Raw genomic sequence first — 25,776 nt, 5'->3', positions numbered from 1 at the left:
ATGCACCAAAACTGTAAAATGTCCATCAAGGTTATTTTCATTCGTCATTAGTTGCTTTTGCATTATTTCTGCAGAATGACTGAATCACAATGGATTTTAATCAGAGTTTGGGCGCCCCTGGAGCAGATAGGGTCAAGGGCCTTGCTCAAGGGCCCAACAGTGGCATCTTGGCAGTGCTGGGGCTTGAACCCCCAACCTTCTGATCAGTAACCCAGAGCCTTAACCGCTGAGCCCAGTAACCCAGAGCCTTAACCAAGAGCCTTAACCGCTGAGCCACCACTGCCCCATGTAATGGAGCTAACACCTGAAAATCATTGGAAAAATCAGCTAGTGTAGAGCCAGCTCAAGTATATTAGATTTTTATTGCTTTTTATACTGTCCACAAAGTGAAAATCATAAGTCCGATAGCACACTTCTCCTCAAAAAAGCAGCTTGATTTGAGGTAGCATTCATTTCAGTGGCAAAAATGGTGCGGGACTGAATTATAAATTGAAGTTAAACACTTTTTTAGGGAATTGTGTTGAAATCCCTAACATTAAGTAGCCCTTAGCAAGCACCATTAATAATAAAAACATTAAAGCAATGAAACTAATATTAATATAAGATTACAAAAAATCTAAGCAGTTTACTTTGCAGAAGAGTCGAGGATCAAGTCTTGTGAGTTTGCTGGGCATGTATTGCTTGTACATGTTGTAGAGCTCGTGGAATGGAGCTCGGGAAGGGAAGCCGCCCTGCATCAGGTCCAGCACTGATACCATGCCTGAGAGGAGAAGAGAAGGACAGATAACGCATCCAGTGACAATACAGCAACAGCAAAAGCATATACAGTATATTAAAGTCTGCAGCTGAGGCATGAAGGTAAAGGCAAGAACCAACATCTTTTTCTTTGTAATGTGTTTTCAACCTGTGCCTGAACATTATACGTGCCATTAGTTGGGTTTCCATCGAAATGTTCAGCATTTTTTACGACTAAAGGAAATACTAATTGTTGTGCGTTTCCATCCACTTTGTCATGCGTATATCTTGAGGGAGCAGCTGAATGATCTCCTTGCTTCGGGTAGAGTTTTATTTGCAGGATTGGAGCAATTGTACCTAGTTTAATTAAATGCTGCCAGGTTAATTAAATGCTGCCAGGAGACGCTGCAGAATAAGTGTAATATCTGATATAATGAGGGCTGAAATGGCTGCTTTGCCCACACGCCGCCAGACTACCGATACCTAGAAGTGGCCATGCTCAAAACTGTTCTGGCGGATTGTGAGGACCCACTTTAATGACCAGCTGTGGGTTAAACACTTCCGAATGCTAAGGGCTATGTTTGAAGAATTGTGTGACAAGGTCTGTCCTTTCAAGGACAAGCGGGCAAGCTGCCATATCTCTTCACATCGCCCGAAAGAGAGAGACCCAGCCTGTGTGCAATAGAGACTGATTGGCAGCCAGAGAAAATAATAGTGTTGAGATTTTAAACTTCAGCAAATTACACTTCAGCACTCAATGTTTTATATCTGTATATATAGTGTCTTACAATGCACTGGCAATGTACACATACTTTTACCTTGCCAATAAAGCTAATAATATATTGAATCTTCCCATTTGATATTATTAAAAAGTCCACTGGAAAACAGTAGAAGATTTTACCCAATTTTAATTACAGCATGTCCACTGATTTTATGGCATGTATACTGTACATATAAAAAAATATTTATTAACTCTTTCCGCAACTGAACACTGAACATTTTAACATGTTTATATTTAAATATTTAAAATAAATGATGACTTACCAATTTCTTGCAAGTTCTTTGAGACAAAGTATAAAGTAAATATACTGTATTTATGATTAGATTTTAAGGTTGTTTAATGTACCATGTGCCATGATTAATTGCGATTAATCACAGAAAACTGTGCAATTAATTAGTTAAAAAAAAAAAAAAATCGATTCACAGCCCTACATTGAACTGATATCAAGTGAATTACAACTAGTCAACACAGGCCCAAAGCAACAACTAATTTAGTAGATGATTAGCTGACATGATAGTGCAACTCAAATTATGATCTATACTTGTCTTTTGCCTACTCATTGTACCACCAGAAAGTTTATTTCTAAAACTTTGCAAATAGCCTATAAAACGCAATCACCTCAACCTCTAAAACACTCATGTGGTAACGTCACCTCAAAAAGATAATGAAAAATCAGTGGAGCTCACATTTAAAATGGCCGCTCCATAGGCAATTTGGGTATTTGTTTAAAAGAGAACTTGCGACTGATGAGCAGTGTGTATTTGTAATGGGTTTTCTTAAATTGAAACATTTGAAGCATTACCTGCAGTGCAGCGTGAGCAGTTGGGAACAACCTACATACCAGAGCACTGCAGCTGAGACAGAATCTGGGCTCCTTCAAACTGGTGGCTGACCATCTTTAGATTGGGCTTTACACAGCGGATGAAACTAGAGCCCTTTATAAAACATATATATATATGCCAGTTTATTACATTTTAACAGATAAACGCATAGTGATAAATGAGTGTTGTCTGATTATGGTTAAAAATTGTGTCATAATGTTTTGCTTTAGGATTTAGATAACCAATATCTGTGGGCACCATTTGTAAAATAAATAAAACATTACTCACCGTACTGCGAAGTTTTTCAAGTAGAAGGTTCAGCTGGGTCTGTGAGAGTTAATCAGAAGACAAACGTTAGAGTGGGTCTCATGAATTTCAGTTCAGAGCATCTGTTCTTGCTAAAAGTAAGTCTATAAACAAAGCTGTACAGTTGTGCTGCCATGCAAACGGTATCAGACCTTGTGACATATACAGTACAGACATGCATTGTGCCAGTGATTGGTTCAAATATGCAGGTCTAAGCATCTTGCTATCTTCAACACACTTAATATGTTGTGGTTATTAAAGGGATCATATCTCAGTCAGATTTTTGTGCAGTCATGGTTTTTGGCATGACCATTTTCTACCCTCTCGATCACACTTAGAATTAAAGGGACAATTCTATTCTAATATACCCTCTTCGCATGTAAAATGAGCAACAGCACTTTTCTGAGCTTACTCGCGGGCTGTGGGTTTGCAGTCAGGTCAAATATAGTTTGCACTATGGATGTAGACATGCAGTAATCGATTAATCGGGTACTTGTTCAGCTTTAAATATTCGGTTTGTAAAAACACTACTCGAATATTTTAATTAGATTTCCCTTTGTGCCTTTCCTGCCATAAGGAAACAATGTTCTCACCTAAACATTGCCGTTAGTTGTCCTAAAAATGTACACATAATCGAATCAATTAATTTGTGATTGTATCACTTAATATGATACAGCTGAAGGTTGAACTTAAATTCTAAATTACAAGTAAGTTAGAGTACTCAACTACAAAATTAATCGAAATGCCAATCCCTAGTTTGCACTGCCCCATACTTCAAAAACTGCCTACTTTCTCCTTATTACCTCCAAAACTTAAGGATGTTCAGAACAGGCCATTTTTTTAAGCTTAGTTTCAATAAATTGTCTTTTTTGGATTGGGGAGTAGTTTTGTGCTTTGAAAGTTACAGTATGTTTTAATATTATAGCCTCTTGAACTGTTTTATTAGAAAAAGGAGAAAACTGGATTTGTCTTTATATGACCCCTTTAAAGCAATCAATTTAAATGAAATGGGTTATGTTTATAAAGAAGGCTCTATAACAGTATGACTTTTTTATAGTATGATTTCTTTAGCAATGTAGTCTCAAAGACAGCCACTTTCACACAAAGACATAGCAATGGACCAGGTGGGTGAAGGAGATCAGAGGAGAAGGGAGGGAACACACTAGAATCTGTATTTATTTATGAGGTGAAAGGTCGACACATTGTAAGTGACCCTGTGGTGCCGGCACTGAATATTTCAGCCAGGCTTACCCTACAAAAGCTTCAGTTTTTTCACTTTTTTTCCATTGTTTCTGGTATTCTACAATTATTTCAGCCCCCAAACATTACTGCTTTTCTCAGAGAAAGGTTGAAGAAACAGGAGGAAGTCTAAGAGAGGAGGATGGAGAGAGGGCAAAACAGTTAGAAGGTATTTGGTCACCAGGCAAGAGGTCAGACATCTCTCAAAGCTTTTAAAATCTACATGAACTAAGAAAAAAAAAACGTAAAAAAAATAATTAAAAAAAACTAAATGAATACCTAGTCCCACAAAACAAAATCTACAAAGGACCAAAGATACACCTTAGAGGAACTCCTAATCTGAGGAAAGTCTATATTCAATATTCTAAAGCCATGAATGCTTAAAAAAAAGATGTTTTCAGCTGTAAGATTGTTAACTCTTTTCACAAAGTGTGTTTTCTGGCCATTAGGAGAGTATATCTAAGACAAAGGATAGGTTCACCTTGAATTTGTTTCCCACACTGATAAAGCTGAGTTTGCCAGCCTTCTGCTTGGAGTCCTTGAAATTGGAGTTGTTCTCAAAGAGATCCCGGATAAACTTGTCCTTCGACTCACACACCAGGCTCTCCAAGGACATGTGGAGGGCATCATTATTCTTCTCCACAAACTGGGTCTGCTCACACACACACACCCCACAGGGCACAGAAATAAACACAAAGTCAGCCTCACACATACACAAACACTACTCGGAAAAACCAACAACTTTGCCAAAGGGATTCCCCCAAGGCACCAATCTTCAGTGTGGCAGAAAATAATTAAGCCATGTTAATGACTTTCATATTATAGAATTAAAACAATAAGATAGTTTCCATTCATAAAATTATTATGAATAAAGTAAGTAAATGGGGTCCTTACAGTCTCATAGCACACAGCACCAGCAAAATGTCTTATGATGAAACCTTCGTCATCTCTCAAATTTCTATGGATTGTAAGCTTGGATTTCCTGGGCACCTGAAAAAACAGCCCACAGAAAATTAAACATCCCACAAAAACCATCTTACAGATGTAGTTTTAGGATTGCTATCATACTGTATCTGGATCTTGACATTGTTAGAATGTCAGCGTGACTCTCACAAAAACTGTAAGGAAACATTTGGGTCATATTTCAGCTCAAAATCAGAGGTAAAAGTGAGACATAATACTTTGCATAAAGAAAATGAAGCCTTTGTTTAGCACCGTTAAGATTTTTTACATTGTGACATTATTCTCATTACAATTATGAACCCAATTCACAATTGCCATCTGTAATATAAAAATATATATATATATAATAAAAAAGATTATTTAAATTGTAAAGTACATTTGTAAGTACAGTATACAATGGGTCATGTTTACTTTATGCTGTTTTTAATCAAATAAAATATAAACTCCATGTGTCAGGACAGGATGATTTTCACGACTTTTTTGGAATTACAGTAATGCAAATTTGGTAGGAAAATGTGAAATATCAATAGTACAAAAACAGGCTCTAAATTTTCTTAATGCAAAATATAATTTCTTAGTTCTGGGGTTGAAATATGACCAGGACATTTTTTCCTGATATTCACTTGTTTTACAACTATTATGTGGCTTAAAGGGGTAGTTAATTAAAAATGAACAATCTGTCATAATTTACTAGGTGTGGTGAGAAACAGATCAATATTTAAGTCTTTTTTTACTATAAATCTCAACTTTTACTTTCACATTCTTCTTCGTTTCTGTTTTCGCATTCTTTGTGCATATCACCACCTAATGGGCAGGGAGGAGAATTTATAGTAAAAAGGGACTTAAATATTGATCTGTTTCTCACACACCTATTATATCGCTTCAGAAGATATGGATTTAACCACTGGAGTCATTTGGAATACTTTAACGCTGTCTTTATGTCTCTTTTTGGACCTTAGAAAGTTCTGGCCACCATTCACTTGCATTGTATGGACATACAGAGCTGAAATATTCTTCTAAAAATCTTTGTTTTCGTTCTGCAGAAAAAAGAAAGTCATAAACATCTGGGATAGCATAAGGATGAGAAAATGATGAGGGAATTTAAATTTTTGGGTGAACTACCCCTTTAATGATACTTCTTTTGATAAGCAGACCACAGAATTAAAACATCTCCTTTTGTGTAACAACAAAAAAAGAAAAGTCTTACGGGTTTGGAATGACCTGATGAAATGATGACAGAATTTTCATTGTTTCACACACTGTATTATATGTTATATATGTTGCACATTTCTTATGTATTTATCCTGTTATGTCCTCTCTTTATATTTCCTCAATTATATTTTTTGAGTTAAAAAAAACTATATTCATTGTTGCATGAACTACTCCTTTAAGCTTTCTTATATTATATACAGACATGACTGTTAGAGAGAATCAAATCACAGCTTACACTGAGACGGAAATGATCTTTGTGCTTGCTGTGAACCGCCTCTGCAAAGTGCTGATCACTGGGCTGGGGAAGACGGTTCTCCTCATCCAGAATATCCAAGATACCCACCAACTTTGCCTCAACCAGATCTGCCAAGCAAACACACAATAACTGAATCTAATGTCATAGGGAGAAGTTTGGGACTGATTACCAAAACTTTTCATGCAAATGAAAGTGAGCAGAAGTGAATAACATGGATTAACATATTCAATCCCTGTACAAAAGGTATTGTCTAAAGTGATGTAGAACTCAGCAAGTTTAATGGACAAATGCAAAGTCAGTGGGCACAGTTCAAAGTTGCTGGTAATCAGTGCGAAGGCATCCATCGTATGCATAATTCATCTGAGACATGTGCGGGTGAGAGAGGTGCGGATACAAGCGCGATGCTGTATTTGCATGAGCAGACACCAGAGTATAAATGCGAGGTGATTGATGAGGAGACATGCAGGGAAAGGACCTGCAAGTCCATTTCCAAGTCACAAGGACATGTGTTGAATTACTATTGGGAGAATTTAGAAAAGCAAAACTGCTGAAAGCGCAAACAAGCGAGTCTTTCCCATTGGAATAGAAGTGACATCTGTGATGCAGGTGTCGCACACCTACTCATGTACTGCACAAACTGCATCAGAGGGGTGGGATGTAATTTTAAGCCACCTGCATGCTGTGCGAAGTCATACAAGCTGTTCTGTTGAAGATACTTCGACAACTGGTGGAAAAAAATGGAGGTGGTTCGTTTTTGGGGGGGGGGGGGGGGGTGGAATGCGCAGATCTCAGTGCAGAAAAATTGTAAGCTTAAACCTCAAAAAACTGTATTAGATTAATGCTTAACACAAGAAAAAAACAAGTTGCCAAAGTCGATTAAAATATTTCATCATGATTAATCACATGATTTTTCATAGTTAATCGCGATTAATCACAGATTTTATAAGTACTTAAATTTGATTCTACATATACTTTTCCTGTCAAAATGCATTTAGTTCCTTCTTAGAAAAAAAAACAATATGTAACAACAATGCTTTTTTTTTTATATATTTTCCAAACAAAGTATTACACAAGCTGGGTTTCCATCCAAAAAATGTATGCAAATTTTCAAATTGCACATAAGAAATCCTGAAAGGAAATATTTGATATGCAAATAAACTCTCAAAATTTGCATACATTTTATGCGCTAGGAGGAGGTGGATTTTCTAGAGTTTCACATGAGTTAAAATGCGCATTAAGTTGAACAGTTTATTCGCAAAACGATGACATGTTTTGACCATTTGTGCATGTGTTAGGAGTGTGCGATAGCTTGATATGACTGGATCAAATGAAAGGTCCGATCTTGGCATACAATTCTTTGTGAATAGCCCTTGGCATTCGGAAGTGTTTATCCCACAGCTGGTCTTTAAAGTGGGTCCTCACAATACCTCTGCAGACCCAGTGATAGTATTTGCATTCAGTGAACCAGCTTGAGATTTTATTGTGTGCCCTGAGACTGAACAGACTTACTGTTTCTGAGGGGCCGAATAGGGTCAGACTGCACTGCTAGAGCAATCACCTTTAGAGACAGCACCGAAAAACTAAAACAGAGCAGCTTTCATCTTATCTCCTAATCCCTCTCTAGAGAGTTCAGGAGTGGGAGAGTTCTCCCTCCCAGGATTCATTCCTGTGTTATCTCTGGCACCCAGTATACATTTCTGCCATGTTTTCCTCTGGAATATTCATCCAAGGTACACTACCAGTCAAAAGTTTTGAAAAACTTGACTAAAATGTTTCTAATCTTAAAAATCTTTTAATCTACTGTATATTTTAGGCTCAAATGCTTGGCATAAGTTTTGTAGACAAAAATAAATTGTGCCAAAATATTAATTTCTTAAAAAATTAAGGTTTATGTGTCAGTTGGACTGGATAGTGTAGGCAAAGCAGCCAACAAGTGCCAAGCATACATGGGAAAACTGTTCAAAAAGCATACCTGGATACCTCAAGAAATTGGTATTATTGGTAATTAAGAGAATGCACGAAGTGTGCAGAGCTGTAATCTAGGCTAAAATAAAATCTAATATAGTTTTGATTTGTTTAAAAATTTTCGGTCACTACATAATTACCATACTTCCATTTGAGTTATTACTAAGGTTGTCGATTTAACATGTTAATTTAGTGCTATTAATTGTATAAAAAAATAATGCGTTAAAAAATGTACGCAATTAATCATGCCCCTGCTGGACATATATTCCATAAGACATTTTTCTACCACGGGCCAGTTATAGGCTTATGTTCAATCATATGGGAAAAAAACAAAAAAATTATATTGACTTCAAAAAACACTTTTTGTATTGTCGAATATATGCTTCACTCATCTGCCACAACAATATAATGTATTTGAATTATTATATTTATTATATATATATTTACAATGATTTTGATTATTATATATTGAATTATCCTTATCTGGGGGCCTTTCTCAGCAAATATTGATATATGCAATTAATTTAATCGCCAACTCTCGAAAATTTGAATCGATTGACAGCCCTAATTATTTCAAAATTTTGATGACTGATTATAACTATTATTCTTAAATGAGGCAAATAGTAGGGCTGTCAATTAAATGTGTTAGTATAGTGTGATTGATTATAAAAAGACCTGTACATAAAATCCATAATAAGGAGTTTTCCTACCGTCAGAGCAATTCAACGTAATACTTTCATGTTCTTAAGAGTCTGTAGTCTGTGCAGCACACCTGTAACTTCAGGCAGCGCACTCCAAACACTTACCGAGAGCTGTCAGCACAGAATAAGCTGGGTAAAACTACTGTATGTAATACTACAGTATGTAAAACTATGGAATGAGTTGGTGTGTCCATACTTTTGACTGGTAGTGTATATATTGTCCAGAGAGAAAGAGACATTTTAAAGTAGCCACGATTCATGTAAAGACTATTTATTTTGGTGTATATAAATAGCTCTGTCACATTGGGACAGTTTTTTTTAATTATCAAGACCAGAATTCCCAGAGGTTCAGCAACAAACTGTTAAAAAATGACATGAGCATTTGTTCTGATATGTATTACATTAATGGCCATGAGCGTTTGTGTGTTGGTAAACTCAGAGACCTTAGCATTTCCATATGTAGAGGGCTTCGTTATATTTAAGAAGCAGTCTATGAGACATAGTGCATCCAGTAATGAATAGAATGGAGGAAGGTCATTAATATTTGCAGCCAAAGGGACACTGACCTATGCAGTCCTGATTATCCACATAATGAACTTCATTCACTCCCAGGCCTTCCTTCTGATACAGCTCTTGCTCCTGGGAAGGAAAAACACAAGATAAGTGTGCATCAGGTTTTGCTGAAGAAGGCAAACATTTAACTCATGATGCTGGAATAGGAACATCTCAAAAGAAGTTAAATTGGAATCATTAAATCACAGGAGTTTTGTGCTTGTTCTGAATGAAGGATGCAGATTAAATTGCTTCAAGTGACAATTTTAAAAAGGGCATAGTCATGAGTCACTGATCAATACTAAACATCCCAATAACACTGATGACTCACCTCCTTCAGTATGCGTTCATTAAAAAACTGCTGTAGTTTTTCATTACAATAGTTGATGCAGAATTGCTCGAAGCTGTTGTGCTCGAAATACTCTGAACAGGAATATAAAAAATAAAAAAAAAATGATTCATGTGCTAGTTATTTCTCTAAAGGCATTTAACAGTTATACTATTACTGAGACACTGTTAGTGAAAGCCAATTATCATTGAAGGAATAGTTCACCCAAATAGTTCATTTACTCAACCTCATGCCATCCCACATGTGAATGACTTTCTTTATTCTGCTGATTTTTAGAAGAATATTCCCGCTCTGTAGGTCCTTACAATGCAAGTGAATGGGTACCAAAATGTTGAAGCTCCAAAAAGCACAGAAAGGCAGCTTAAAAATAATCCATAAGAAAAGGTCAAATCTATATCTTCAGAAGTGATATGATAAGAGAGGGTGAGAAACAGATCAATATTTTTTTTTTTTTTTCCGCATATCACCATCTGCTGGGCAGGGTGGAGAATTTATAGTAAAAAAAAAAGACTTAAATATTTACCTGTTTCTCACCCACACCTATCATATGGCTTCAGAAGACATGGATTTAACCACTGGAGTTCTATGGATTACTTTTATGCTGACTTTATCTCATTTTTTGAGCTTTAAAGCTTTGGTCATCATTCAGTTGCATTGTATGGACTAGAGATGTAACAGTTTCAAGGTTTCACAATATACCTCGGGTTTTAAAACGGACAGTTATCATATCGTTGAAATCTTCTCATTGACGGTATTGCATGAAGATAAAGACAGATTTTTTCAGAACTTTTCTCAAATCCAAATCAGTTTAATTAAGACAGAATCTGCGACATTTACACAGCATCATATAAACTTGGCTAGATAAAATAAATCTTTAAATTGCGCCTTCCTCATGTTGCATTTGACTGTCACTCAATTTTAAAGGTGACATGCAGGTGTCGTGAGTGTTGCGCATCAGGAGCACAGAAGTCCAGCACGAGCGGAGCACAGCATGAGTGCAGCACGAGCGCAACATACAGACATGTCCGAGTCTGAACCTTTATTTCCGCCGCCACAGAAGTTGAAGTCCGCTGTCTGGGATTACTTGGCTATGTAAAAGACCCACGAGGCACCATCAGTGTTGATGGTTAGCCAGTCTGTAAAATTTGCCACATAAAATTATCGGCTCAGGCGGGAAACACTTCAAACCTTAAGCACCATCTCCGTGAGCACCATCCCACGGAATTTGCAGAGATGTAAGTGAAAATACAGCACACAGGATAATAAATTATAGGCCGTTTCATAACAACACCAGATTCAGTGTAGTTTTACATGATTTGTAATGACTAGTTAGGCTAAAGTTATGTTTATGCTTTCCGTCACATTCACAAATGCAGCAAACGGACCTCGTTCAACTTTACGATGTGCCAACTGTTTGTTCTTTTGCCTAAGTGCAGCGCAACAGTAGGCCAATGTGTTTGATAATACTAATATTATGTTTTATTTGTAAAACATAGTCCTAAATAGAGTTTACAAAATGCATGGCTTTTGGTGTTCAGGAAATTGACACTGACAATATGCATGCAAGAAACTGACAGTGAAACTGTGGCAGAAACTGTCAGTATTGGACAAAATGCCAATAAATAAATAATCACAAATGCAAGAAATTACTGAATGCATGCAAATGCATATTTTAAGTGTTAACCTGGGCAATAATCATTACAAATTATTACAATTCAATTTCATAAATCATAAAATAACAATAACAAAATATTTTTAGTTATAATCATCTGACTACTGTACATGTTGTCAAACAAATTGTTATTAATATTTACCTGTTTGTGATTTTTTTTCTTTTTCTTTTTTTACCTTGTCGGATTAAGAGAGTGTCCTGATGTTCAAGATCAAAAGTTCAAGGATTAAAGTTGAATGAATCCAAAATAAAGTTCAAGAATTGGTTATAACTGAAATATTTTGTGTTTATCAGAAATAGCCTATTTCATAACCAAATACTGAACTGCTTTTAATATTATCAATGCACCTAAATACTGAGAAACCGTAATACCGTGGTAATTTTTGTGATGGTTATCATACCGTGAAAATGTCATACTGTTACACCCCTAGTACTATGGACCTACAGATCTGAGATGTTCTTCTAAAAATCTTCATTAGTGTTCTGCAGAAGAAAGTCATACATATCTGGGATGGTATGAGGGTGAGTAAAATGAGAGAATTTTAATTTTTAGGTGAACTATCCCTTTTATGTGATGAACCACAATTGTGGTTACTCTTCTATGACACTTTTGTTAACTTGAAGGGAACTCAACTGGAAAAAACTGTGAAGAAAAGTAAAGTTAGTTCTGAGAAAAGCTCCAGCATAATTTATTTGCCACTTGGCTTGATATTGTCTATCTTATGCAATGACACTTAACATTTTTAAGTTTCCAAATACTTTTTGGGGCCACTGTATAATATAAGGTTGTCTCATATCTCATATACAAAATCTGGTTGACATGGTTGAAATAAGTTAAAAAGTTATGGGAACAGGTAAACAAGGCCCCTTTGTGTTAAGGCAATGAAAACACCAACATCCTTTGTCACTACCAAATAGGCTCACCAAAGCCAGCGATGTCCAACACGCCGATGAAGTTGGAGGATGTATCAAAGGGAAAGCACTGGTTAACCCGTTTGACCACATGATCAAAGAGCCGGCTGTAAACTGTTTTGGCGAGGGCATCGCGGGCATTGTTGGCCTGTTCCACCTTCAGAGGCACCCTGGAGAAGAGCAAAGTGGGACAGGAGGAGTCAAAAACTGGGCCAGGGCTTCTGCTAATGCTGCCTCATCAATACATGTCCATTCTGTTTAACTCTGTCCAACTTTGCACTCTTAAGACAGTCTTTGCTTCAGCACTCCGAGCAAAATTCTAAAAAACACTTTAGGGGGGAAAACAGACCGGCGACAAGTATGAATTAATTCAGAGTTTTGAGTCAAAATGTAATTTATTTTCCTCTCAATTCCATTATTACTTCAGACGCTCAAGGCTGCTGAAAAATCTTGGCTGACTTTCACCTGATAATAATGTTTTAGTAAAGTTATTCACTGGGCATACAAATATATTTAAGCTCTTTATAGCCTAAAGTTTGAGCACAAGTAAAATTGTTTTGTAACTATATATATATATATATATATATATATATATATATATATATATATATACCACAGGAAATTAGTTTTTGCTGTATTGCATTTATCGGGACAGAAATACATTTACAATGTGCTGCATTCTAAACTACTGAAAACTATTTTCACAATTTTTGCTATTTGTTATTATTTTTTTTGTCTTTTTTTGTCTTTTTTAAACAATTACAAAAGGGTGCTTAGAGACCACTATTTCAAAGAACACGCAATAAAGTGTGCAAATATGCAAAAAAGGTCTAAAAACAATGTAGGCAAAATACTCAAATTTTCAACATACTTGTTTTCTTTGTTGTTCACCAAATGTATGAAAGCAAAGACCAAAAGGTCCTGTTTTATTAAAGGGGTCATGTCATGAGGAATATAATTTTCCTTGATATTTTGACATGTAAAATTCATTCTACTATAAAAACATAATGTAAATATTAGAACTCAAAACTTAGTCCCCAAAGCAATAAAAGCATTTTTTGAAACCAAGATGCAAAAATGCCTCGTTCTCTACTTCCATGACTTCTCTACGTCACTAGGGGGCCCATCAATGTTTACTTTACATCACGCACCCTTGGCCCCACCCACCGGTGCTCCGTTTGTACTCAAGAGAGAAAGAGAGGGGGGCAAAAAGGCCAAGTGTGGCCTTACTGTTCCTGAACACCAAAGGGGACCCATCTGGACTATTTTGAATTATTTTTGTATACAAGCATGCAATAGAGAGATGTCTTTGAGTGTTTTGATGTGTTTCAGGTGATGTGCGCTTCAGTGCAGAAGGATACTGTACGCATTTTTTTTTTTCCGGCTCATATCAGCATGGTTTGCTTGTGTACCAGTCATTATATGATTCAAGCTTTGCAAAGGAACTGTTATTGAAGGATGGGGCAGTTGAAAACACTTGGACCTGATCACAAAACCATAAGTAAACAGCTTCATTCATGAATATTTCATTTCTCATGACTAGGAATGTCCCTATACCTATACTTGTATCGGAACCGGGTCAGATACCGCGCTTATGTACTCTTACTCGTAAAAATGCTCCGATACCAAAAACCGATACCATCTGATGAACGAATGTCATTATGTAAACATTCAGCAAAAATTAAAATCACGTTATGTCCTAGTGAGATTATTTTACCGCAAAAGCTGCAATTTAATTATATAGAAATAGTTTGCATGAGCGGCGCACTGCAAATGTGAGCAATTGTGAATGTGTGGAGATAGAGTGTTGTGCCGTAGCCGGCTGCATGTACCTTTTAAAGCTCATCCTTGGCACATACAGGGCCTTCATGAGCATCGAGTGCTCTGTTTGTAGCAGATGACAGTGAAAAAAGCACAAATTCACTTTGTAGCGCGAGGCACATACAGAGTACATATTTATTTATTTAAATCGCAGCCTTTTGTGGCTTAATAATCATTTTGAGTCATGTAGCGACCGACTTTTCCAGAGTGAGAAGCTACCATCTCTGTGAGAGCTCCTTGGTCATAACAACACAGAAAAACTTCAAAATAAAAGCTCCGCCAAAATAAAAGCTAAATTTAAATTAAAAAAGTATGACAGAAATGTAATATTCAATGTTATACTACTACTACTACTTATAATAATAATAATAATAATAATAATAATAATAATAATATTAATAATAATAATAAATAATAATATAGCTGCAAGCAGCGATGACTGGCCCAAGCACCATTGGCCCATTTCCACCTGGTGGCTTTTGGAAAACAATGCAACAATGCAAAATGTCATAAAATTTTAAGAATGCCAAGTGCCTCAAAAGCACCCAAATATAGGAAGGAATAATAACAATTAATTTGTTGCCATAGCAACACTATTTGAGATACCAAATATCCCTTGACAATTTTACATCAGCAGTGTCTTGACATTATTCTAAAGAATTTTGAAGCAATTCATGTAAACATAAGAGGGCTATTTCAAAATCTGTTAAAAGTGCCATACTTCCAGCTGCCAAGTGGTGGGGCTATGACCATGACCCATAATAGCCACATCCATGTGATCAGCCATCATTACCAAACATACAGCTGAATTTTCATCAAAATCAAATGCACACAGAAGATATTAGGCACTTCCTGTTTCCCATTTTTCACAATAAATGTGTTGCCTCGCCATGGCGACACCATTCAGAATATAAAAAAATCTGTTCGCAATTTAGCATCTACAATGTCCTGACATGATGTTGCACATATTTGGTGCCAGTCACATGAATCCCCTTGGAGGATTATTTAAAAGTTCAAAGCTTGCGATTTTCAGAAAATCCAAAATGTCCGACTTCCTGTTGGGCGAACTAATGGCTAAGTATGAAAGTTGTTCGGCTTGATGGGAACAATATATGTACCAATTTTGGTGACTGTAGGTGAAATGGGGATGCTACACTTACATGCGCCCCCCCGGTAATTGTTTTATATTTAAGCAATATCTTGCATCTGTGATGCTCTGTTATGTAGCAGTTTATTTGACAAAAATTAACCAATGTATTTTAGATTGTGCTGTGAGGTTCTGAATAAAAGCACTTTGATAAAAATAACACAATATCATGTTGAAAATTAATTGTTATACTTTAATTTGATTAAAGTTTTAATTAATTTATTTATTATATTTTAATTATCATTTTGATGATAAAATTGAAATAAATTGTTGATATGCAAAAAAAAAAAAAAAAAAAATAGGTATCAGACTCTGTATCGGCGAGTACCGAAACACAGTATCGGTACTCGTACTCTGTCTCAAACAAATGTGTAAACCCTAAAATTTAGTTTATAATATTAGGAGCATTATAAGCTTATCATTCTCTTACGATTGAGTTTCAAATATGGCTGTATTTGAGGGGCTTCACAATGTTAGCCAATCATAACAGTGGGTGTTTAGATTGAAGTTTTAAGGAGGCCAAAACTGAGTGTTTCAAACAGAGGGTCAAAGATAGGGTGGAAAATTATCATATATAACTAAATTATGACTGTTTTGGGGCAAAAAAAAAAAAAAAAAAAAAAACGTTACTAGCAATATCAGTGAATCTAAGTGAAGATAATAAAATTATTTAACAAATTGCATTTCATGACCCCTTCAAGGTCCTGTATTATTAATATTATAGTTAAATATTAATCACGCAATTAAATGTTAAAGAACTTTAGGGAACTGATAAATTCAAGTGTAAAACTTGAATTTGAAGTAAGTTAAACTTTCTAGGAAAAATTATTCTGTAGTGGGTTCTTTGATTAATGTACAAAAGCAAAAAAAAAAAAAAACCTGCACTTGAAGTCCCGGTGAAGCTTGTAAGGTTAGAAGTGTAGCAGCCCTGCAATACTACACGAAAACACAAATAAATCTCTATAAGATGCTCCTATTAAAGCAAAGCAGCACATGTACTCACAAGACACAATCATCCTCCCCATCATCCTCCAGAGACAATGGATTCCACCGACCATCTGATACTCCAGAACTAAATGATAATGCTTTCTTGCTCTCTCGACAGCAGCATCCTGCTGTGGGAATACCTAATGTGTGACTCTTATTGCCTGTTCAGTTAATAAAAGCTGGACCTGGCCCTCAATAATCTCTACAAACTTGAGCCTGCAAGATCGCTTTTCATTAACTTGCTTTTATGCTATTAGTGTATTCCCTCTGTTGCTTGCACGTCAAGAGGCTGCCAGCACTCTTTCAGCAGCTTCCTTCCCAGTGTCACTTGCTTTTTCGCATTGAACTTTTTTTTTTATCACAATTCCGCTCTGAAATTAAGTTCTGTCATGCACAAGCTGGTGCCTTCTCCGGTGTTAGACATGTGTGCATTGCGAGAGTGACTGTAGCCTTGCTTGGTCCCCATCATTTTCCATAAAATGCATATTGCATATATACGTGGTTGTGCATCTGTTCTCAGTCAAATGAGGTGGGCACCAAAACCTCCTGCGACTCTTATCATATCTAAAAGACCCCAGGCCACTCCCTCAGACAAACATGCATTATTCATGCAGTGTAAACACTCCCAGTCCAGCATCTGTGCTCAGTTAAATATTAATCCGCTGAGCACTGCCCTATAATACAGACGGCACAGAATATAAAACCCCACCTGGGAGACGCAGAACAGGGCATCCAATTCAATCGAGGCAATCGAGTTTTTCCAATTCCACTCGCCCTCGACAATTTTAAAGCACACAGTGGTCATAGTAATTGGACTGTGGGTTTATGTGCCTTGCAGTAAAAAGCTGGTGTAAGAACAGAACTAGGCTTTTGTTTCACAAAGTTTCAAACTGAAGTCTTGTCTCTGGACACAGACTGTTAGGAAATGTAGTGGACCGGTGTGGAAAAAGCTCCTAGTGCTGTAAAGGGACAGACTGCAGTCTACGGACGGCCTCCTCTTTTACTTAATACAAATACGTCTGTTTAGATACAGAAGAAAATTTTCAATGGCAACTAGACTATTACGGCCCCTCAGCCAATTTAGTCTGTGCCACATTTGATTATGCTGACCATATCTCTAATGGAAAAGCTGTGCTTAGTTATTTTCGGCTCTCCTTTCGTCTGTGAATGAGCAACCGGAGGATTCATTTAGCAGTTATGCGAATGCGGATGGGGTGAAATGATGAAATGTAATACGAGAAGACGTTTCGCATGACGGGGAGATTGAGACGTGAGTGTGGAAAACACCAAGCAGTAATATCATGGGATTTGGTGATGCTGTCAGCTCAGGGGACCAACATAAATGACCGTCATTTAGATGCAAACAGACAAATAAAACAAAGAAGGCCACCCTTCAGTGGCTTAGCAGACACTTGGGTATATGTGTGAGGTCACTTACTTTATGACTGTGCCTTTGGCGCCCCCTGCAGTGGTGAGCATGACCCTGGTGGTGAGGCTGACTCTCAAGTCATCCTGGTCCAGGCCCAACAGCTCAGCACAGTATTCCAGAGTCTGACTGGACTGTTTCTTCAGAATGCAGCCACCTGACACCAGATGCAAATCTTAGTACAGTCTTTACCGATCACCGAGTCTTAAAGGAATAGTTCACCCAACAATTCTCTCATCATTTACTCACCCTTATGTTGTCTCATATGACTTTCTTCCGCAGGACACAAACAAATATATTTTAATGTATATATGATGTGTTTGTCCATAAAATGTAAGTGAATGGAAGCTCCAAAAAGCACATAAAGGCGGCATAAAGGTAATCCATAAGACTACAGTGGTTTAATCCATGCCTTCTGAAGCCAGACTAAAATGTAACTTCTTTTTCACTATAAATCTTGACATCAGCAGTCTAACACTTTACAGTGCCATCTTACCCTCAGCGTACACTAGGAAGTGTAATCAAGCTTGAAATAATGATCGTGCCTAGAGACTGCAAAGGCAAGATGTTCAGTGGAAAAGAAGTTAAATTTTGATCTGTTCTCACCCAAAATCGATTTGATCGCTTCTGAAGATATGGATTAAAACCACTGTAATCTTACTTTGTAGGATTACTTTTATGCTGCCTTCATGTGCTTTTTGGAGCTTCAAATTTTGTTCACTATTCACTTGCATTATATGGAACTACAGAGCTAAAATATTTTTTCTAATAATCTTCTTTTGTGTTCTGCAGAAAAAATAAAGTCATACACTTATGGGATGGCATGAGAGTGAGTAAACGATGAGAGAATTTTCATTTTTTGGGTGAACTATTCCTTTAAGGTCACTGTTTATGTCTTATACTACGTTTAAAATATCAGAGGATTCAGAATGTTTTAATATACTGCAGAGGTTTTCTGCAAGTTTTGAGATTCTTGGGACCTATTTCCTTGCTGATAAAATAAATCCAAATATATGTTGTTGTCTGTGTTGTCTAAGAGCTAGAAGTATTGCAAATATAAAAAGTAAATATAAAAATGGAAGAATCTATCATTGAAAAACATATACTGATCGACCACTATTCTGAATATTGGGGGGGATGTTTATTGGCTAGTGATAGACTGATATATCGGCCATGCAGATAAATTGGCAAATATGAGATTATTGGCATTGGTTAATTTTCAATTGTTTTAATGTTTTGTAAATGTTCAGAAATAAGTGTTAATTTAATCAGTTTTTCAATTTTATTTGCTATTATTTGTTTTATGTATGTAGCTTGTCAGTCACTGGCCAACCAGCTCTCTGTATATCAGTATTGGCACAGCCATTGAAAAATCCTTATTGGTAGACCACTACTTTAGGCCCTGACCTTTTCCCTTGTTGACGAAAAAGATCAAAATATATCAATGTTGTCTAAGAGTGTAAAAGAGTTGTAACCAGTCCTATTTCTCATATAATATTATAAAAATCTATCAAATCATTCTCCTCCAATAACCCATTCAATCTCAGACTCTTTCATACATATTTGCTCATGCATAATAGTCTTCTATAAGACTTTCATAACACTACACTCCATGCTTTCCAGTTGAAAGGCACCTCAGGACAGCAGCTCCATTGTGAGCGAGAGAATGGAGCAGGAGAGTGCAGTAAAAGGTGTTATACCTTCTTCAGAACAGGAAAACAATCCTGATTCATGTTTGGCAACACTAGAAAGAGCCTCCTCACCCCTCAGCAGCTCTCTGATGAGCTCTTTTGAGTTGTGGGAGAGATGGGTGTGGTGTGAGTGTGTGTCATCTGATTGAAGTCTTGAAGTCTGTCCCAAATGCATGCTTTTATTACCCATGCACCCTCATGGACTTGCTGACTAGCGCCCCATCGGTCTGCACTCGCTTACATCACCAAAGTCTGGACCACAGGGCTTAAGGTGCCATTTGGGACAGGGCCTAACAGATCTCTCTGAGTAATACAGTGTCCAAACCAAGCATAGCATGATAAAGCAAAAACTGTTATCTCTTCAATTTTGTCATAATCAGCTGTGATCGCAACAAGCAAGAGAAATGTTATTGGTCCAAAATGACATTCCACATAGCTGTATATTAAATATAAAATGTTATGAATGGCTGTGATTTTATCACTTCATGCAGCATTTTTGCTTTCAGTGACGAAAGTAGTAATACTTCAAGCTTGAAACTTTTCGCATAGTGCACTTTTCACACAATTTGTCTAGCATATATTGGATGAAATCTCTGATCTCTCCAAGAATGTATCTGAATACATCATAAGGCAAAAAGTGGACAAGAGATGATATATGAATGGCTACCAGAGGTGCTTCCTGTCTCCTCAAAATCGATATTGCCGAGATGAAGGACTCCAGCCACCACTCTGAAGAGATTGAGCTTCTCTGTGTCATCCAGGCCGATTTTCTTCATGGCCACCACCATCCTGTTGAAGTCTCCCAGGTCATCCAGCAAAGGGTCTTTCAGAGCCCCCACTTTCCCATGCTACGGACACAAAAGACTGTCAGGACACATGGTTCCAGCATCTACAACATCCACACGTCACACACACCGCAAATGCCTAAGATAAAAATTTAGTGGCTAGGCAACGCAGCAGCAGTATTCAGAGATTAGAGCTATATACTGGAGTCTGTATATAGATTCAGATCTCTGATTAAAGGAAGGAGGGATATGAACCAGTCCAAACCACACCAGAGGGTTAGAGTGTGTCAGCACATCAGATTTATAAAAAACCTCTCTATGTATCCCTGTCTATTTATCAATATAAAATTTGGATCTATACCAATAGTGGATTTTGCTGACACCGATAACTAAGTGGTGGGATAACCGAGGCAATTAATTGGCTGATAGTTTTTTTTAAATCGATTCATAGAATGTTGCAACATTTTCTTTGTCGGCACAGATATAGAGGTCCGAGTACAAAATGAATAAAATCTCAGATGTAGTTTACTTTTCAACCAAAATCCCAATATAAATCTGAAACAAAAGAATATTGGGTGCGCAATGTGGGACATTTAACACTAAACAAGCCTGAAACACACCAGGGACTCTTATTTTGATATGACGGAGACTTGGCTCCATTACAATGCTCTATTTTTAAGATTTACCAAATTACGCTTTTTATAGCCTATATATTATAATTATTCACAATATATGAAGTTGGAGACATGATGTATGTGTTGACGAGGGACGTTTCCATACAGTCGCATTTTTCTTTGCATGCCTCATTTTAAAAAAACGTAATTATCTGAAGAACATGGAGGAAAAAAATCTGCAAAAAATAGATTATTGCAGATAACCGATAGTTCCATAAAGTAACTATCGGCACAGATTAATTGGTAAAACCGATAGATCGGTCTACCTCTTAATCTGTATAAATTGTTTATGCTGAGCTTCCCTTATAATGTTAGTAAAGATTTATGTACCAAAAACAATTTAATTTATGTGTCATAATTTACATTTTCAAGACTTAATTTGTTCTTTTACCATCTCTCTGAATAAGTAATTTTTGATGCTGTGCCTCTATGACTTCTATAAAACACCCTCTTTACATTGGAAATGACTTACGGCACTTTGCTGTGCTCACAAATGGACTGTGGGTTTGTTGTCGGGTCCAATATAATTATACTGACAATCCTTCAGTCCTTCAATAACAGCCTCTTTGCAAAGCCTTCATAACACTGGGACAGATTCACCGAAAAATCTGCGCTAAAATGTGTCAATCAAACTTTTAAGGTCCGACTGAAATGATCAGGGACTTTGTTAAAATGAACTTGCTACACAGTGCCAAAAACAGCACAAGTTTTGGCAGATGTTACCACATTTTACTCTAATAGTCAGTTCTCCTGGTATTTTGGAAGAATAGTACCTATCATCCTTCATCCTTATTACCTCATGTAACTTTTCTGAACACTGAAAAGGCGTCGTTGATTTGATTTACACAGCTTGGTTTCAATAAATTGTCTTTTCACTGGGGAGGAAGTTTTCATAACTGAGAGTTACAGAATATTTTCATACTACAGTGAACTCTTTTATTTCAAGATATCATAGGAAACATTTATAATTATGTGACCTTAAGTCACTCTCTGATGTGCTGATAGTCTGCAGGTTGATGACACAGCAGATCTCGACACTCTGAGCAACACTGGAAATGAGCTTTATAGCTGTTTAACACCACAACTACAACAAGCCCCCTTTTTAAAAAAAAAAGCCCCATGCACTTCAGATTACAGACCCAAGCACACCCTCAAGATCAATCTCATGCATTGAAATCTAGAAAGCCAAAGAATGTAAAGCATGAAAAGCATTTAGAACAGAGGCCAACTGGTAAAACATCACCTTATTATCCTGAATTTAAAAAAGATCAAGTAGGGTAAAGAGACACAATATTTGATTAGAAAAATACTACTGATATAAACATTAGAGATATTAGTAAAGCAAGTGAAGAAAGATATTTGTTGATTAAAAATGAAAGTATAAAATATCCTAATGCAATCCCAAACACATTGTAAGATTCATGTATTTAAGAATCTAAAAAACAAAACAAAAAAACAACAACAAAAGTCCCTACTGTGAATTTGGGCTAAGAAACTAATCTCAGATCATCACAAAATGTTGCGAAACATAAAGTGTTAAGAAAATGAACCAATGCGCTGGGAGAAACAGCAGCTAATGAATATCTCATCACCTCCAATGGGATTCGACACAATCAGGATTTATAATAATGGCCCTTGATAACAATAACATAAATTGCTGGGCTCGGTCTCTAGGGAAGGCTGGAATGTATTACACTACATAATTCATCAAAGACGTGAACTAATTTCGAGGGTGGCTAATTCTATTTGAGGCAAAAAGATGATCCTGCAACATCAGAGATTTTGACTGCGGTCAAGGGCTGCTCATTCAACGTGTACTGTAGTCTTATTTCTTGGGGCGGACTTGATTATATATCAGTTAATCATATGAAAATAATCATGAGCACTTTTTGCTGTATTTGTGTTTCATGTGAAAATACAACTATCTTGGCACTGTTTATTACTTCAATTTAGCCACGTTTATCGCCACATTAGAGATGTCAAAAGTACCGGTACATTCGGTACCCATGTGTTGTTTGACTGAAGGATGCTTTCTATATGTGCACTTATGTCTGTGTGTCTACTATGTTGTTAACAGTGTTGGGTAAGTTACTTAAAAACGGTAATCCAGTACAAATGACTAATTATGTCTCTAAAATTGTAATCAAATTACTTTACTAATTACATCACTGAAAAAGTAATCACATTACTAATTACTTTACTTTTAAGTTACTTTCTAAAACACTTTTCCATTCAACAAATTTAAAATAATGTCTATATTTCTTTCTTGTTCATCATTACACACAAGTCATACACTCAGCCATAATTCATGTATTACATAAATAATATTTCACAAATAAGCATAACCATATAATGTACTTGAAAGTAATTAAATTAATCAAAAGTCAGTAACTATAATCTGATTACAAGACTTTAAAATGTAATGCATTTCACTACTTTTTGACTAAAAGTAATTAGATTACAGTAACTAGTAATTGGGCTACACCCAACACTGGTTGTTAATATTAATCAAACAAAATATTGACAAGAAAGTAAAAAAAACTCACTGCTCTTGGCTGGATGACTTTAACAGATTTAATTTATTACCAGTCATTTAAACAGTTTAATTTTAATTTTTTTTCTTTTTCTTAGTTTTCTTGAGAACTTTGCTAAAGTTCACTTAAGAATTTAGTGGTATATTAATCGTTTCCCTTGGATTTGTATAGACTACATGGTAAACACATGGTCTCCATAGGCTCTTAAACACAGGTGACTCTACATACCTCAGCACTTTTCCTGTTTTGCATGATCTGTTTATCCGAGTCCTTGTTTGCAAAGTATCGTGTGCAGCCGCCATTCAAATACTGAGTGAAAGACAAACACACAATGAGGGAAGTAATCTAAAGACCAAAGCCACTGCATATTTACACTGATTAGAAATAAAAAAATATCAGCCTGGGCACTGATTCAAAGCTAATTATTCAAACAATGTGGAAATATAAAAGACAAATGGCATGTTGACAAAAAAACAACATGTGTCAGTGAATCTGTGTCAGTGTGAACAGAGCCAAAATACACATTATTAATCAATGTTAAGCAAATATGCCATCTAGTGGTGCATCAAAGTTTTCATGTTATTTTATGTGTATAAAAAAGGTAAAGTTCTCGTGAGTGCGCATTCTGTTATGATACTTTCGCCTGTGATTTTTACGCTCACATATCAGCGTATTAATGATGGAGAGCATTAAAAACTTCAATAATATCAATAATATAACATTTTTATTATCCCAGAGTGACTGTTTGCACTATGTGTAAATACCTGCCACACAGTGTGGCTGTTTGCACTGAAATAGTCTGGTGGAAGCAAAGAAATTAAAGACAAACTGCTTCTTGAGTGTCACTCCATTGGTTTAGTGTCCATGCGGATAATCTGGGTTCTAATCCACCGTTTGACCCAGTTTTCCCCATCCTGTTTCCTGTCTTAACTCTAAATATTTTTCTTTAATACTACTTATAATAGGGGCCTGGGTAGCTCAACGAGTGCTGATGCTGACTACCACCCCTGGAATCCTGAGTTCGAATCCAGGGCGTGCTGAGTGACTCCAGCCAGGTCTCCTAAGCAACCATATTGGCCCGGTTGCTAGGGAGGGTAGAGTTACATGGGGTAATCTCCTCGTGGTCACGATTAAGTGGTTCTCGCTCTCAATAGGGTGCGTGGTAAGTTGTGCGTGGATCGCGGAGAGTAGCATGAGCCTCCACATGCTGCGAGTCTCCGCGGTGTCATGCACAGCAAGCCACGTGATAAAATGCGCGGATTGACTGTCTCAGAAGTGGAGGCAACTGAGACTTGTCCTCCGCTACCCGTATTGAGGTCCGCGCCACCACGAGGACCTACTAAGTAGTAGTGGGAATTGGGAGAAAAGGGGATCAAAAAAATAAGAAATACTACTTATATATAATAATAAATAAAATGAATATAAAGGATGATTTCCTCGCAGTGATTTGGTCATGATGAAGGTCACAGAGTTGAGAGAAAGGTTTGATTCGGGTAAAATTAACCATGGTTTTACTAAAGTAATATTGTAGTAACCATGTTTTTTGGCAGAAGTCATAGTTTTAATGCAGTTAACCATATGTGTTACTACAGTCATATGGTGTTAACATAGTAACCATGTTTTAGTGGTTACTATAAAATACCATGGTGATCCTATGGTTACTGTATTAAAACCATGGTTAATATTTGTAAAAGAAGGTTAGGATTAGGGGTAGATTCTAAATAAACACACTGCAGTGACGCCCTGTTAGTATTTCGTTAGGGGTGCAATTTACACTTATTATTTCCTTATTATTATTATTAAGAAATCCTGTTGTCTTCTTAAAATCTCATATAGCATCCCACGTTTCTAGGATACAGTAATGTTTTGACAGAAGTTCATGTTATTAAGGCTCATATTACTTTAAATCGTAGATTCTGTTATTATGACTAAAATGTGTTTGTGTTGAAAAAAAAAAAAAAACTAGCTGCAGCTGAATCGCAAAAAAAATGCAAACAAATATGTCCCCACTTAAGATATACTTCCACTGAGGTGGGGATGCAATCTTTGTTTATTAAAAGATAAAGTTGCATTTGAGCAGATTAGAACCCAGGACCTCTTATACAAGGGGCAAATTTATTACCACTAGACCACCCAATCAGACTTTTAATAGCTGAGCTCATTGATATACTTCTTCAGTGACCAACTATATCTTATGACTGAAAGTAGCACACGTAGAGCTGAAGTTATTAAATTTATTATGTGAAA

At 36.5% G+C, this 25,776-nt stretch overlaps 2 protein-coding genes across 4 annotated transcripts in view; both read right to left on the bottom strand.

Moving 5' to 3' along the window:
• Positions 1 to 25,776, bottom strand: part of colec11 (collectin sub-family member 11) — a 284,310-nt gene that overhangs the window by 194,000 nt on the left and 64,534 nt on the right. The gene's annotated exons all lie outside the window — the stretch shown is intronic.
• Positions 1 to 25,776, bottom strand: part of LOC127455029 (unconventional myosin-VI) — a 103,215-nt gene that overhangs the window by 31,412 nt on the left and 46,027 nt on the right. Inside the window, exons 10-21 of one of the 3 annotated variants that reach the window (XM_051722560.1) lie at positions 23,758 to 23,838; positions 20,204 to 20,384; positions 17,858 to 18,002; positions 12,477 to 12,634; positions 9,863 to 9,954; positions 9,546 to 9,618; positions 6,293 to 6,420; positions 4,777 to 4,872; positions 4,364 to 4,534; positions 2,626 to 2,664; positions 2,358 to 2,451; positions 630 to 760 (exon numbers count right to left, since the gene is read on the bottom strand). In XM_051722560.1, coding sequence (XP_051578520.1) covers positions 630 to 760; positions 2,358 to 2,451; positions 2,626 to 2,664; positions 4,364 to 4,534; positions 4,777 to 4,872; positions 6,293 to 6,420; positions 9,546 to 9,618; positions 9,863 to 9,954; positions 12,477 to 12,634; positions 17,858 to 18,002; positions 20,204 to 20,384; positions 23,758 to 23,838 — 1,389 coding nt within the window. Of the gene's footprint in view, positions 1 to 629; positions 761 to 2,357; positions 2,452 to 2,625; positions 2,665 to 4,363; positions 4,535 to 4,776; positions 4,873 to 6,292; positions 6,421 to 9,545; positions 9,619 to 9,862; positions 9,955 to 12,476; positions 12,635 to 17,857; positions 18,003 to 20,203; positions 20,385 to 23,757; positions 23,839 to 25,776 lie in introns of those variants that run through there. The other 2 variants (XR_007899620.1, XM_051722562.1) reach the window with 2 other exon arrangements.

This window comes from Myxocyprinus asiaticus, chromosome 17 (assembly GCF_019703515.2).
Source record: "Myxocyprinus asiaticus isolate MX2 ecotype Aquarium Trade chromosome 17, UBuf_Myxa_2, whole genome shotgun sequence".
In the NCBI taxonomy this organism is placed as follows: Eukaryota; Metazoa; Chordata; class Actinopteri; order Cypriniformes; family Catostomidae; genus Myxocyprinus; species Myxocyprinus asiaticus.
This window is presented reverse-complemented; position numbering and strand designations above follow the sequence as displayed.